This window comes from Diaporthe batatas (assembly GCF_019321695.1).
Source record: "Diaporthe batatas strain CRI 302-4 chromosome Unknown Contig00014, whole genome shotgun sequence".
NCBI classification, from domain to species: domain Eukaryota; kingdom Fungi; phylum Ascomycota; class Sordariomycetes; order Diaporthales; family Diaporthaceae; genus Diaporthe; species Diaporthe batatas.
Window position 1 is genome coordinate 1,602,850 of NW_025408561.1, and position 12,762 is coordinate 1,615,611.

General features: G+C 49.0%; 3 protein-coding genes across 3 annotated transcripts; 1 reads left to right on the forward strand and 2 right to left on the reverse strand.

The window, feature by feature from the left end:
* The first annotated feature begins 843 nt into the window (after positions 1-843).
* Positions 844-5,440, forward strand: KVR01_010959 (uncharacterized protein). The gene is made up of 4 exons (XM_044784322.1): positions 844-1,530; positions 1,588-2,696; positions 2,765-3,521; positions 3,584-5,440. Exons 2-4 carry the CDS (start codon positions 1,862-1,864, stop codon positions 4,458-4,460), a joined length of 2,469 nt encoding a protein of 822 aa, XP_044640106.1. The 5' UTR covers positions 844-1,530; positions 1,588-1,861; the 3' UTR covers positions 4,461-5,440.
* Positions 5,441-5,580: 140 nt separating this feature from the next.
* On the reverse strand, positions 5,581-6,426 carry KVR01_010850 (uncharacterized protein; the record flags this gene model as incomplete). Its single annotated transcript, XM_044788007.1, has 2 exons — positions 5,581-5,605; positions 5,648-6,426. 2 exons carry the CDS (start codon positions 6,424-6,426, stop codon positions 5,581-5,583), a joined length of 804 nt encoding a protein of 267 aa, XP_044639997.1.
* A 3,293-nt stretch (positions 6,427-9,719) lies between these two features.
* Positions 9,720-11,546, reverse strand: KVR01_010738 (uncharacterized protein; the record flags this gene model as incomplete). Its single annotated transcript, XM_044789169.1, has 7 exons — positions 9,720-9,794; positions 9,846-9,871; positions 10,038-10,149; positions 10,206-10,651; positions 10,892-11,146; positions 11,198-11,235; positions 11,293-11,546. The coding sequence occupies 7 exons, from the start codon at positions 11,544-11,546 to the stop codon at positions 9,720-9,722; spliced, it is 1,206 nt and encodes a 401-aa protein (XP_044639885.1).
* Between the last annotated feature and the right edge of the window lie 1,216 nt (positions 11,547-12,762).

Consider the following 12,762-nt stretch of genomic DNA (forward strand, 5'->3'; position numbering starts at 1 on the left):
GGCGGGGACCAGACCAGACCAGACCAGACCAGATCTGGTGGACTTATGCGGTTATTTGATCGCTGAATATCCCCGGCGTGCAATAACGACATGAGCTGTGGCATTGGATAACATCTTGAGGCCGGCGACAGATGGGACATGAGGTTGTGCCCAAATCTGATGTTGGCTGCCAAGGGTTCGTCAGGTTCGTCAGCACCCCGATCTTTTTCGTAAAGTGGGCATCTTGTGCGGACTGGGACCGACATTTAGTTTAGTAGCATTCATTGCCTTCCAATTGATATGAATTGAATGTGGGGGAACCACCCGCCCGGTGGAGACGCCACGAGCCGCGCCAAAGGTCACAGTGACCCTTTCCCTCTGCCTCGACACGGCAAGGTATGATGAGTGATGGATCATTGGCCGAGCTCCAATTGGCGGCGGTCTCCTGGCCAGGCAAGTCCCGTCTCCTGCCCTCCTTCCTCGGTGCTCCTTGTCTGTCTCCCTGAGAGGAGGGTAGGGTTGAGGACGCTCGGGAACTGAGAACAGATGGGGTTCCTCAGCCCAGCCCAGGTCGAGGCTGGGAGCTGCACCCTTCGCAAGAGTTGAAGGCGGCCGTCAGCACCAAAACAAGACATGCAGTCAAGAGTGGAGGAGTCCGGCCTGCGGGAAAGGAAAGGACTGGAGGAGGAGGAGCGGCTCCCCGGCATTGGCAAACCCTGACAGGGAAGCGGCGTCCCTCGGTGGGGCCCCTGCCCCTGCCCATGCCCATGCCCATGCCCCTGTCCCCGAAGCCCCCCTGCGCCCCAGCCTTGGACCAGACCCAGGCCCCCACTCGTTTTCGTGCAGAACCGGGGAGACGAGGATTGGATCGACACAACGCTGAGGGCTCACTTCAGTTGAGTTTTTGTCGGCCATTGCAGGGCCAGCGAACACGACCCGGTCCCAACGATTTGGCTCGACAGCTCTGGGCGCAGGCCGCACGGCCGCCCGTCTGTAGGTATACTCCGTATCTACTGATTGTTATCTCCCGTCCAGCCATGCAGCCATGCGGCCAGCCATGTTGTGTCGACTCTGGTGCCGACCATCGGCCATGGCGACTCGTCAGCTTACCATAAGAATTAAGGTCGGCCTTGTAGAACGAGCAGGAAGAGACTGAAAGAAAAGACCAAGACACCGACCAGGAGACCAGGAGACCAGGAGACCAGGAGAGAAGCACGAGCTATTCTTGACGGATCTTGGCCACCCTCCCGAATCCCCCAGGCCAACCAGCCAGCACGACAGCACTCCCACAACTCCCACACACACGCACCCACAGATCCTTGACCCCAATCCGGGGCCCATCCTGCGCCAACTCTTGGGCACCAAGTCAAACCCGCCCGCCGGCCAACGCACACGACTCGGCCGGGCTCGTCTGGCTCGTCTGGCTTGTCTGTCTGGCTTGTCTGGCTTGACTTTCTTGTCCACCCCCGCCAAGTTTTACGTACAGGCTGTCAATCCTGTGGGTTCCCAGGCCTGCCACGCGGGGGAAAGAGGAACGGGCAAGGAAAACTCGTGAGTAATTGCGGAGGCTCTGGGAGAAGGTAGCTGACTCTTTTGCATTCTTGCCAGAGGCTGTTGTTGGCTGGGTCGTAAAAGGCAAGGTGCAGCCGGATAGTCCATCAGTCAGTCAGTCAGTCAGTCAGTCAGAGCCTTGGGGCCTGTCTTGGGGTCTGTCTTGCTGGGACGCACGGCACAAGTTGAAACCGCCTGACACCAGGGCTGCACAGCTTGTTACAGACCCTGCTCGCGCGTTTCCTCATTCTTCCGACCCTGTCCTGCCCTGCACCCGTCCAATTTGCAAGACGTTGTCACTCTGCCGAGTACTCCGTACTTCGTACCTTCGATGGCGTTGTCCATGGCCTTAAAAGGAGTATTCGTCTCCGCCCGACGGCTGCCGTTGTCCCCAGCTGTCCGTCGTCGCGTGGTCCCATTCTCCGCTAATCAAGCCCCCTCCTACTCGCGTGCTGCATCTGCTGCGTCTTCTGCGTCTTCTGCATCTGCATCTGGTCCAGCCCGCATCCGCCGCCTAGGTCGTATTCAGGCCCGATCTCCTCTAAAGATTCTTGATACCACCACTAATACCGACAACCTTGCCAACCCTGTTCGTCCAGACCCGTCGCCGCAGCTGGTCATATCATCCTACCCTGCGTACCCTGCGTACCCGCTCTGTACCCGACTGCTCCATCAGTCCTCCTCGGAATCCTCGACCGGCTCGACCCCCAAAGCGGCCACACCCTCATTCTCACCCTACTCGCCGCTTACAAAAGTTGCCCTCAACTTCGCCTTTTCTACTTTTTTCCTCCTCTCCTCCCTCACACATACTCTCCTCCGGGCGATCCCTATGCCAATGGCTTCGGTTCCCTACCCTTACTCCTCCTCCAGTTCAGATATATCAACCCCTCGCTCTGCCTCCCCGTCCTCGTCCACTGGCCGCACATCCCTCACTTCCATCTCCAAGCGCATGTCAGCTTCCTCAAGAAGGATATCAATCTTCAACCCAATGTCTTCCGTCGATATCCAAGGCATCGAAGAGGCCATGAAGGCCCAGCAGCTCGACCAGCTGCGCGGCTACAGGCAGGACACCTACGGCGAGGTCCAACAAACCCGTCAGACCGAGTACATCTCAGAGTACCAGGCCACTGGCTACCAGGTCCTCCGGGAACCCCTCTGGAATAAGGGTCAGTTATGAGTTCCTCTCAATAATATTCGTGGCCGTCCCCCCATTGATATTAACACACAACATCAGGTCTGGCCTTCTCACCAGAAGACCGTGCCAAGAAGAACCTCACCGGCCTCATCCCCCACCAGATCGAGGACCTTGAGAAGGGATGCCAGCGTGCCCTGCGCATGATCCGCTCCCGCCAGACAAACGTAGACAAGTACCTCTACCTGTCGTCGGTCAAGGACCAAAATGCCGATCTCTTCTACCGCCTGCTCATGGACCATGGCAAGGAGATGATGCCGCTCGTGTACACGCCTACTATTGGTGATGTCTGCCTGCAGTACTCGACCCTCTACACCCGCCCAGAGGCCTTGTACATTTCGATCAAGCAGCGAAAGTCCATCAAGACCATCCTGAGGAATTGGCCCTACCCAAACCCTGAGATTTGCGTCGTCACTGATGGCTCGCGTATCTTGGGTCTCGGTGACCTTGGTTTCAACGGCATTGGAATCCCTATCGGCAAGCTCGCCCTCTACACCGCCGCCGCCGGTATCCACCCCAGCAAGACCCTGCCAATCGTGCTGGACTGCGGTACCAACAATGAGACCAACCTGAAGGATGAGCTCTACCTTGGTCTCCGCCAGAAGCGCCCCTCCGTCGCTGAGCAGCAGGCTTTTGCCGATGAGTTCATGGCCGCCACAAAGGAGGTCTACCCTGACATGGTTGTCCAGTTCGAGGACTTTGAGTCTGAGAAGGCTTTCAACTACCTCGACCGCTACCGCAACAACTACAAGTGCTTCAACGACGACATCCAGGGGACTGGTGCTGTCGTCCTGGCCGGGTAAGTTGCTCCTTTGCATTTTTATTGCAGTCCGCAAGCTGTTACTGACATGGATGTTTTAGATACATCGGAGCTGCAAGCCTCTCCGGAGTCCCATTAGAAGAGCAGCGTCTCGTCTTCATGGGCGCTGGATCCGCCGGTGTTGGTGTCGCCAAGCAGCTGGTTGAGTACTACACTCGCCGCGGCCTGTCAGAACAGGCGGCCAAGGACAAGTTCTGGCTTGTCGACACCAAGGGCCTTGTCACCAAGGACCGTGGCGACAGGCTGGCCGAGCACAAGAAGTACTTCGCTCGCACAGACAACAACGGCCACCAGTTCCGCACCCTCGAGGAGGTCATCGAGTATGTCAAGCCATCCGCCCTTGTTGGCCTGACAGCCACCTTCGGCGTCTTCACCGAGAGCGTTGTCCGTGCGCTCAAGGCGTCCGTCGACTCTGGTGGCCTCGGACGCAGGCCCATCCTGTTCCCTCTCTCCAACCCTCTTACCAAGGCCGAGTGCACATTCGAGCAGGCCATCAATTGGACCGAGGGCAGTGTCATCTTTGCCTCCGGCTCGCCATTCAACTCCTACACCGTCAAGACCGCGGACCATGCTGTCACATATCACCCCAACCAGGGCAACAACGTCTACGTCTTCCCCGGTATCGGTCTGGGTGCCATCCTCGCAAAGGCAACCAGGGTCACCGACACCATGATCTACGAGTCAGCCGCGGCTCTCGCTGGCTCCCTGAACGCCGACGAGATCCACAAGGGCCTCATCTACCCACGCATCGAGCGCGTCCGCGAGGCCAGCGTTATCGTGGCCCGTGAGGTGATGAAGGCTGCCAGGCGGGAGGGCGTCAGCGCCTTGCCCGAGGCACAGTGGAATGAGTGGGAGGAGTGGGGAGACGTGGCACTCACCAAGTACATCAAGAGCAAGATCTATGACCCAAGGGACTGAAGGCGGCCGACCCTTAGGAGACACACAATTCATTCTTGCTCTTGGTGGGAAGTGAAGCGCGAGGACCTGTCGGGTACGACACCACCACCAACACAACAAAACAAACGTCGGCGTTTCACCTTCTGAACGCTTTGAATCCTCTGCCCCTCTCTCATTCCGAGGTTCAAGGCAACCCCCCCTTTTTCTCCGGTTTCCTGTTCTGTTGCGTTGGCTCTTACAGCGGCCTCAGACACAAAAAAGATGATTCCCCCTTGGGAGGCGCCAGGCCGTCTCCCGTGTTTTTCTTGCATAATTTTCAAAAGAGTCACCTCCTTAGCTAGTATCCGCGTTGGGTATGGATAGAATCGGATGGGAACAGAACAGGGAGCCTACAATGCTTTCTTTTTCTTTTATTTTTTATTCTTTCCGCCGACGAAAGACTGGTAGACTAAAAACATGGTGTGGTACAGCGGACGGACATGTGGGGGCCCTCCACCTTTGGGTTCTCTTTTTCCCATCCAGATTTGATGGGGAAATGATGAGTGATGCTTCACACATACACATTACACCTGGGAGTTACAATGGATTTTGGTTTTCTCGGGGTCACCCACAAACAACATGACAAGAGGTACTTGGCTGCCTTCTTTGGATTTTCTCTCGTGATACTGTGTTTGCTGTGACTGGGTTGTCTTTAAGGTTGTAAGTTGGTGATTTGATTCTAAATGCCTGACTTCTGTATTGTACCTGATTGGAAACGTTTACAACCTGGAAGGCTCCAAAATGCGAGGGCCCACTTGAACCGCGGCTTACGGGATAACGAAAAGACGTTTTTAGACAAACTTCCTACAAACTATTCTTATGTCAATATGTAGAGTTGATTCAGCTGGTTTCGTTTCTGTTCCGTATATGTCCGAGGCTATACAACTCTAGTTCATACAGTGGTAAACGCTCGAAACCCCAGCACTAATAAACTTACAATGCCGACAACAGTGGTCAAAAAACAAAAACGCTTGATTGAGATTGAACAAAATTCGTAAGAGATCCGTAGCGCCATCCCTACCTAGGTGACTTGGTACCTGTAGACCGGTACTACTCAATGGCACGGGCACTCAGTCCCACTACCTAGGTGCCAATGAAGCCATCACCCCAGAGCCGCAAGGGTTGTTCTGTGACCTCCATTAGCACTTACAGCCGCCCCATTCACCCACCGACCCTCCTCGCTGGCAAGGAACCCGACTATATAGGCAATGTCATCAGGCTCACCAAACCGCGGAGCAGCCGACGTCTCGAAAATGAGCTTGTCCGCAGCCTCGGTCGGCAGCTCGGAAAGCAACATGTGCAGGGCATCCGTGGCGGTGGGCCCCACGATGACGCTGTTGAACGTGATGCCCCGGTCCGACGCATACGTGTCAGCGAGCGACCTCGTGTAGCTGTCGAGCGCCGCCTTGCTGGCCCCGTACGTCATCAAGGGCTCGGCGCAGGTGCCCGTGCCCGAGATGCTCGAGATGTTGATGACCCTCCCGCCGCCGCCGCCGGCGTTCTTGGGCGCCGCGTGCTCCATGAACGCCACGGCCGTCGCCACGGGGGCGTAGACGTTGGCGAGCATGACAGACGCGAAGCTGTCCGGCGTGAGCTCCGAGCTGGCCCTGTAGTAGGCCGGGTCGCCCAGGACGGCGTTGTTGACGAGGATGTGGATCGTGTCCACGCCGAGGTCCGCGAGGGACTGCGTGATGACGCCGGGCCAGACGGCGGGGTCCAGGGCGTCGGCCCTGATCGCCGTGGCCTTCTTGACGCCCAGCGCGCGACAGGCCTCGAGCGTGTCGTCAGCCGCGGCCTTGTTTGATGCGTAGGTGATTGCAATGTTCTCAAGGCCCTTGCGAGCGAGGTGGATGGCGATTGCCTTGCCGATTCCCCTGGAGGCCCCGGTCACGACGGCGCTCTTGCCGCTCAGGGACCAAGGGTCGGCAGTTGTGCTCGGTGTGGACATGGTCGACGGCTTGAGTAGTGGCGAGAAAATAGCTGCCTGCCCAGGTGGTGAATGCTGGGATTGGGAGAAATGGATGACGGGTTTTGAATTTGCGGATCGCCTTGATGTCCGGATTGCGAGACAACGTCTATATGAATATAGACTATTTATATTTTTGGCTTTTCTCCACCAAGATGGAATCCACATTTATACAAGTAGTGTCCTAGAGGTGGTCTATATAAATATAAGCCGATTCGTCTCGCCACCGTGGTGTAACGATGCTCTGGTGATACAATATGAATCTGTGCCCTGGGAGTAAAATGTCATTTGCTGATTCAAGCTGACTACTCCCAAATCGGCTCTTGAGTTCATCCGGGCTCATGGTCACACACATACACACCACCGGCGACTTATTCTATGGTGAGCCATCACGATGGAGGTGCTAAGCATCTGCCTCCAGCATTTGTAATATGTCGCCGCGGTCAGCTTTGCCAAGATTAGAGTTCCGCCTTCCCCGACTGCTAAAACCGGGCAGGCAGGAGTGCGATAGACATTGCACCAGTTGATACTACATTGTGATGGTTACTAAAGGGATGTGGCCCACATTAAGATATGTGTCGGTACTTACTCAGCTAGGGGTTGGTAGTTAGGAGCTGCTTAAAACTGGTGTTGTGTAGAGAGCCCTGGAGGGGAAGATGTAGAAACGAATGGAACAAAGATCACCTCTTCTCCTTTAGACATACCCTATGGTTTAGCACATGTACTTCTTAAGGAAGAATTTAAAGACATCTAGGAGAAGGAATTTAAATAATAAATCTAAGTGAGGTCTATACTTTTAAAAAAGATATCTTTATATTATTTATACTCCCTCCTTAATATAAGGTTAAAAGACTTATAATTATAATTTTTTAATTAATCTTTATTTAATTATTTTATTATATTATAACTTAATTTAGTTTTTAATTTTATTTAAGTCTCTTTTAAGTTTATTTAATATTTTTAATAAAGTTAAAAGTTTAAATATTTTATGTTTAAGTTTAAAATTTTATAAATTTTAATTTATTTTAAATTAAACTTATAATCCCTTAACTTCTTTTAAAATATATTAATAATTTTAAATAATAATAAATTCTTTATAAAATAAAGATTTATTTTTATATAATTATAAATTTAATTATTAATAATTATTTCTTTTATTTATAATAAAACTATTAGAATTATAAATTTAAAATAGTAATAAAGTGTAGTTACCTTACTTAAAAATTATTTCTTAATTTAATAATATAATAAGTTAAGTAACTACTTTTAAGTAGTTGTATTTATAAAGTTAATAGTTTTTAAGTTCGTTAAATAAGTATTTATTTAAATAAATTTAAAACCTATATATATTCTTTAAGGAAATAGTAACTTTATTTTTACTTATTTTAATTAACTTATATTTACTTAAGTTATATAGCGATCTCGTATATAGTGTTTAATAATATTAAAATTAGCCTATAGTCTATAATAGTTTTAACTTTTAATAAGTTAATATTATTAGCTCGAATTAATATAACTTAATATATTAATATAAAAGTATTTTTAATAATAAATAATATTATAAATAATTTTAAAGTTATTATAAAAGTTTAATATATTAAATTTAATTAAGTTAATTTTTAAAAATATATTATATTTTATTTCTTTAAAACTTTAATTATTTATTTCTAATTTAATAATAAGATTAAAAATATAAATAGTTTATAATTTATATTATTCATATTAATTTTATTATAAATATATTATATATTTAAATATTTAAAATTATAAATATTTTATAAACTTTTAAATATTTATAATTACTTTTAAACTTTATTTATATACTTATATTATTTTAAAAGAAATACTTAACTTTTAATTTTATATTTATAATTATTTCTAACTTTAAATTATAATTATAAATATATTAATATAAGTAAGGAAATTAAAATAAGTTATTTAAATATATAAAAGTAATAAATATAATTAAAAAGTATATTATATTCTTATAATAATTTCTATAGAGTGATAGTAGTATTAGTTAATAGGCCGAGGTTTATATGTAATTATAAGGTGGAAAAGAATTAGAATGTGGGTAACTAATTAGTTACTGCACTTTTATTTAGTCTTAATACCTAGGTACCTTTAAAGAAGCTTGAGACTTGGACACCGACTTGGACAAGTGGCATACCAAGGTATTTATATCAAGTAGACTGTACCGGTTTTATTTTTCTCTAGATATATCCATCACCTCCACCAAGGAGAGAGCTAGACACAACCTTTCCTAATCCCCCCAAGTAGCCTCGTACTGCATCAAAACTCTCTAATTCCTCACCAATCTGTCGTTCAGTTGCTTTCTTAAACTCCACAACACCAAGAGACCATCCTACCTTAGTTACCTTGACGCTTTCAAAAGGCACCACATATGTTTTATATGTATAGGGATTAGAAACGAAACCACATATGCTTTCAAATTTTTGAGGACCTTTATATTTGGTAAGTTATTTTGGGGTACAATGAGTGAGGATGTCATACCTCGCCTTGTACTTTTGTTGTTGTTCTGTGTCCTGCCCAGGTGCTGTGCAGCATCCATGTCGGGCTTGGCCTCCATCTACTGGGATCACTTGCTGTTTCGACAGAAACTTTTACGATATCTGCAGCTAATTTCACAGCCATACTCAACGGGTATGTCATATTCGCCGAGCCAGGGGCAGGCACCCTTGGGCGACTAGAAGCGTAAATTGGGAAAGTCATGGATAGCAACGCCGAATAAAACATCCTTCCAGCCATCCTTCACCAAGTGCAGACCAACTTACTGCTTCCACAACTACACATTTAAATTTTCATCCTAAGTTCCGGCCCACTCCAAGTCACCTGCTGCATCAGCATCCTTGTATTATTGATTCCTTCATACACACAAACCTCGATACGGAACGAGAGACCCACACTTCACAGAACCCAGAACAGTCTCCTAAATAAATTGAGAGAAACTATTGACATAAACAATGCGAGCCGATTGTTTTTTTCTTCTTTTCTTTTTTCCTGTAATCATTGTCTCCTTGCAAGCAGACCACAAAATAGGATCAATGCCCTTCAATCTTGTTGAATAAGCTAATTGGATTATAGCCAATGCTTCTCCAAACCTGAGTGTCCCAGAGGAGATTAGGATCCTTTATTATGGCAATATCAAGCCTCTCGGGGCACCCAGGAGGCATGGAGCCCCCTCCCAAACACAAGGAACCTTTGTAGAATTAGTCATGTGTCCTCATCCCATGATAAAAGCCTGACAGTGTAACTTACCCGCAGTCGTCGGTTAAGGTGGCATGAGGCGCCAGCCGAAAGTTGTAGCGCATCAGTAAGGTTGGCACAAGCTATACAGTCGGGTTAGATCATTCATGCAAAGCGTTGATAGTAATTCTCACCTTTTCAATTTCCAACCAGCTGATATCTGTGAAGCAAGATGCAAATCAGCAAGCTGAAATTTGGACGGACATGTCATGAAGAGGCACTTACTGCGACCGAGGCATGTTCGTGACCCGCCGCCGAAAGTAAAGAAGTACCGCTCTGTACCGGGTTCAGCATTTCTGTACAGTTCGAGAGGATGATAGACTTACTCAGTCCCTCATTTTCCTTGCCCAGCCATCTTTCGGGGCGGAACGACTCGGCATCAGAACCCCATATGCTGGGCTCCCGATGAAGGGCCCACGCGCTGGTCCCGACCTCTGTCTGTCACAATGTCAGCACAAGCGGACCGGTTGAAGACAACAAAACCCTGTTCTTACCCCTTCCGGAACAAAATGACCGTCAATAGTCATTCCACCTGGAGGTACAACACGATCCAGTGTAAGACCGACGGATGGGCGCAGACGCAAGGCCTCATAGATTACTGCCTGCAGGTATGCACAAGACCCGGCCTGGCTTGCAGTAACAATGGGGCTGAGCTCGCCTCTGGCCGCCTTATCTTCTAATTCAGACATCAGGCTGCGATGTGTATCCGGATTGCGCAATAGATAATGGAATACAGAGCTGAGCGCAATTGAAGTCGTGTCCGACCCGGCAGTGACGTTTGAAGTCATCATGAAGGCGATGTCGATGTCCTTCATTTGATGCTTGCCTCGCTGCACTTCAAGAAGCTTTCCAAGAATATCTCGGTCGTCGCCGCCGCGGTCTTTTCTCGCGTGTATCTCCCGCCACGCGAACTGGTTGAAGTAGCCGTTTCGATTATCAGCTGCGACGCCGAACCAGCCGCCAAATATTGACTTCAGCTTCAGGTGTAATCGGAAAGCCCAAACAGCACGTGTTAGCCACGCGATGGATTTGAAGGTAGCTTTAAGTCTATCGAACATTCCGTTGTCGTCACCGGCTGCGATATAGCCGTAGGGGCGGGAGAAACTGATCGATCCAATTATGTCTGTTGAGCTACTTAGTGACTGGCACTCGACTCGCATCAGGTAATATTGGGACACACCAAATGCGAACAATTGGAACCATTGTGCGAGATCGATAGTCTGGCCAGTGATCTCATCGAATTTATTCAGCAGAGCTTGGACAGTCTCGTCAACGCGTGGCTCAAGCTGGATCATAGACTCCAAGGAGTAGGCCCGCGCGACCAGCTTGCGTTGTTCGCCGTGGACCTTTTCGTTCCTCTCACCAGCGAGATCGAAAGAGCGACCGGCATTCAGGACGTCCATGGACTCGGTCTTGATGAACTTATTGCCTGCCTCTTTGGTGTGTTAGCGATCCTCTCAAGGGGCGGGCAGAGACAGCGACACACTGTAAATCTCACGGAAAGCCGTGGGGTCAGTGACGCTCCTGTGAAAACCAAGTCAGCCTGTAATCGTCGAATCTTAAAAAGTGTGAAAATCTCACAATGCATTCGGTCCAATTCGAACTACTGTCCCGTATTTCTTGTGGTAATTCACAAGCTCGATATGTGTGGCATTTCCAAGCACACTATTCAGTCGGGGGAAGCTGGTCAGCTTGGCCCAGAATGGCCCGGGTATGCTTGACAGAGGCGAGAAGAACAGCTGATATAACGCGTAGACGCTTGCACACGACACCGCAATAGCCACACAGGCAGCTGCTGTGGTGGCGGGATAAGCGACGATGGTCGGAATAAACATTCTGCGAATTTTACATGTAGTGCAAATTGAGTCTGGACCGTTACGATAGCTCCATTAATCACTCGTGAAGGCGGCCTTGGCTCTTTTATGCGTGGACGAAGTCCGTACGTATTGACCAGCTTTGAGGCGTCGGAGTTGGCAAGATCGCCCTGCATCTTGATGAACGGAATTCAAGCATCCGTGTGCACGAATTTAGTGCAGTGACTGTGGGTATTCCCTCCTGATCGCTAGTCAAGCATAAAGTCCCCCAGGTCATCGGGCACTTTTAAGAGAAAACCATTGGCCAATTTAGCTGTCAAGTATTCTCCCTCAAATTGTTATGCATGGTAATTGTAGAAAACAGTGGGACTGTCCTAGGATTGTTGAAGATCTGTAGACTGCACAGCTAAATCATATGGGAGAGTGACCTTCTCCGAAAATAATAGAAACAGGATTTATCTGTAGGGATTGTTGGCTGTACACACACGTCGACAACTGCGAATGGGGTACGGAATACGACTTTACACAGCATGCAAGCACGAGGTTTGACGCGAACCACCGATCGGGGCCGACGTCTTGGATGATCGACGCGAGACTCTACCCGGGTAGACCAGCCCCAGCCTATCGGCAGTCACCACACGGGTGTGCTCAGTGCCGAGCCCCACCCGAACGCGGAGTTAAACGCGGAGTTACACGCGATACTTTCAGCGGCCTCTTCATTTTTCCATCCTTGCGCCCTACCAGCTGCCTACCTGTAAATGATCATTGATATGTTGCTAGCCGTTCCTGCCGGGCCACACGTACAACCCCTTTGAAGGTGTCTGGAACAAGGGGTCAATTTGCGCCACCCTGGATTCCCACCTGGGCAGGATTGGCTCTCTAGCCGCGCGGTTGGTGGTCTCAACTCCAACTAACTAACTCGTCGGAACCTCGGTCTATTGATAAGACCCGCTGGCCACAAACAGCCCTCCGATTACATCTTTGTTCCCTGGGCCTCGCTATTGGGTTTCCGCACTGGCATTTGTCAATATTGCTCTTCCTTAAGCCCTGGGTGTTTGAGCATCCTTCATTTATCAAGGGACAGCATACGTGTCCGGCACTACTGTTCTGAAAATGAGCAGCCTCGATGCTCCAAATTCCAGCTATCATCGGCTTGCGGGCCTTCATAAAATGGTCTGACCGGCTGCATGTGCTCTGTGATCAGCGACGGAATTATTTTCAATTTTCTAGACAGAGG

Excerpts from the sequence above, each read along its gene's own strand:
- KVR01_010959 (XM_044784322.1), top strand. The coding sequence starts at position 1,862 with ATGGCGTTGTCCATGGCCTTAAAAGGAGTATTCGTCTCCGCCCGACGG. Across the intron at positions 2,697-2,764 it reads GGAACCCCTCTGGAATAAGG|GTCTGGCCTTCTCACCAGAA; the intron begins GTCAGTTATGAG and ends ACACAACATCAG. Across the intron at positions 3,522-3,583 it reads GGTGCTGTCGTCCTGGCCGG|ATACATCGGAGCTGCAAGCC; the intron begins GTAAGTTGCTCC and ends TGGATGTTTTAG.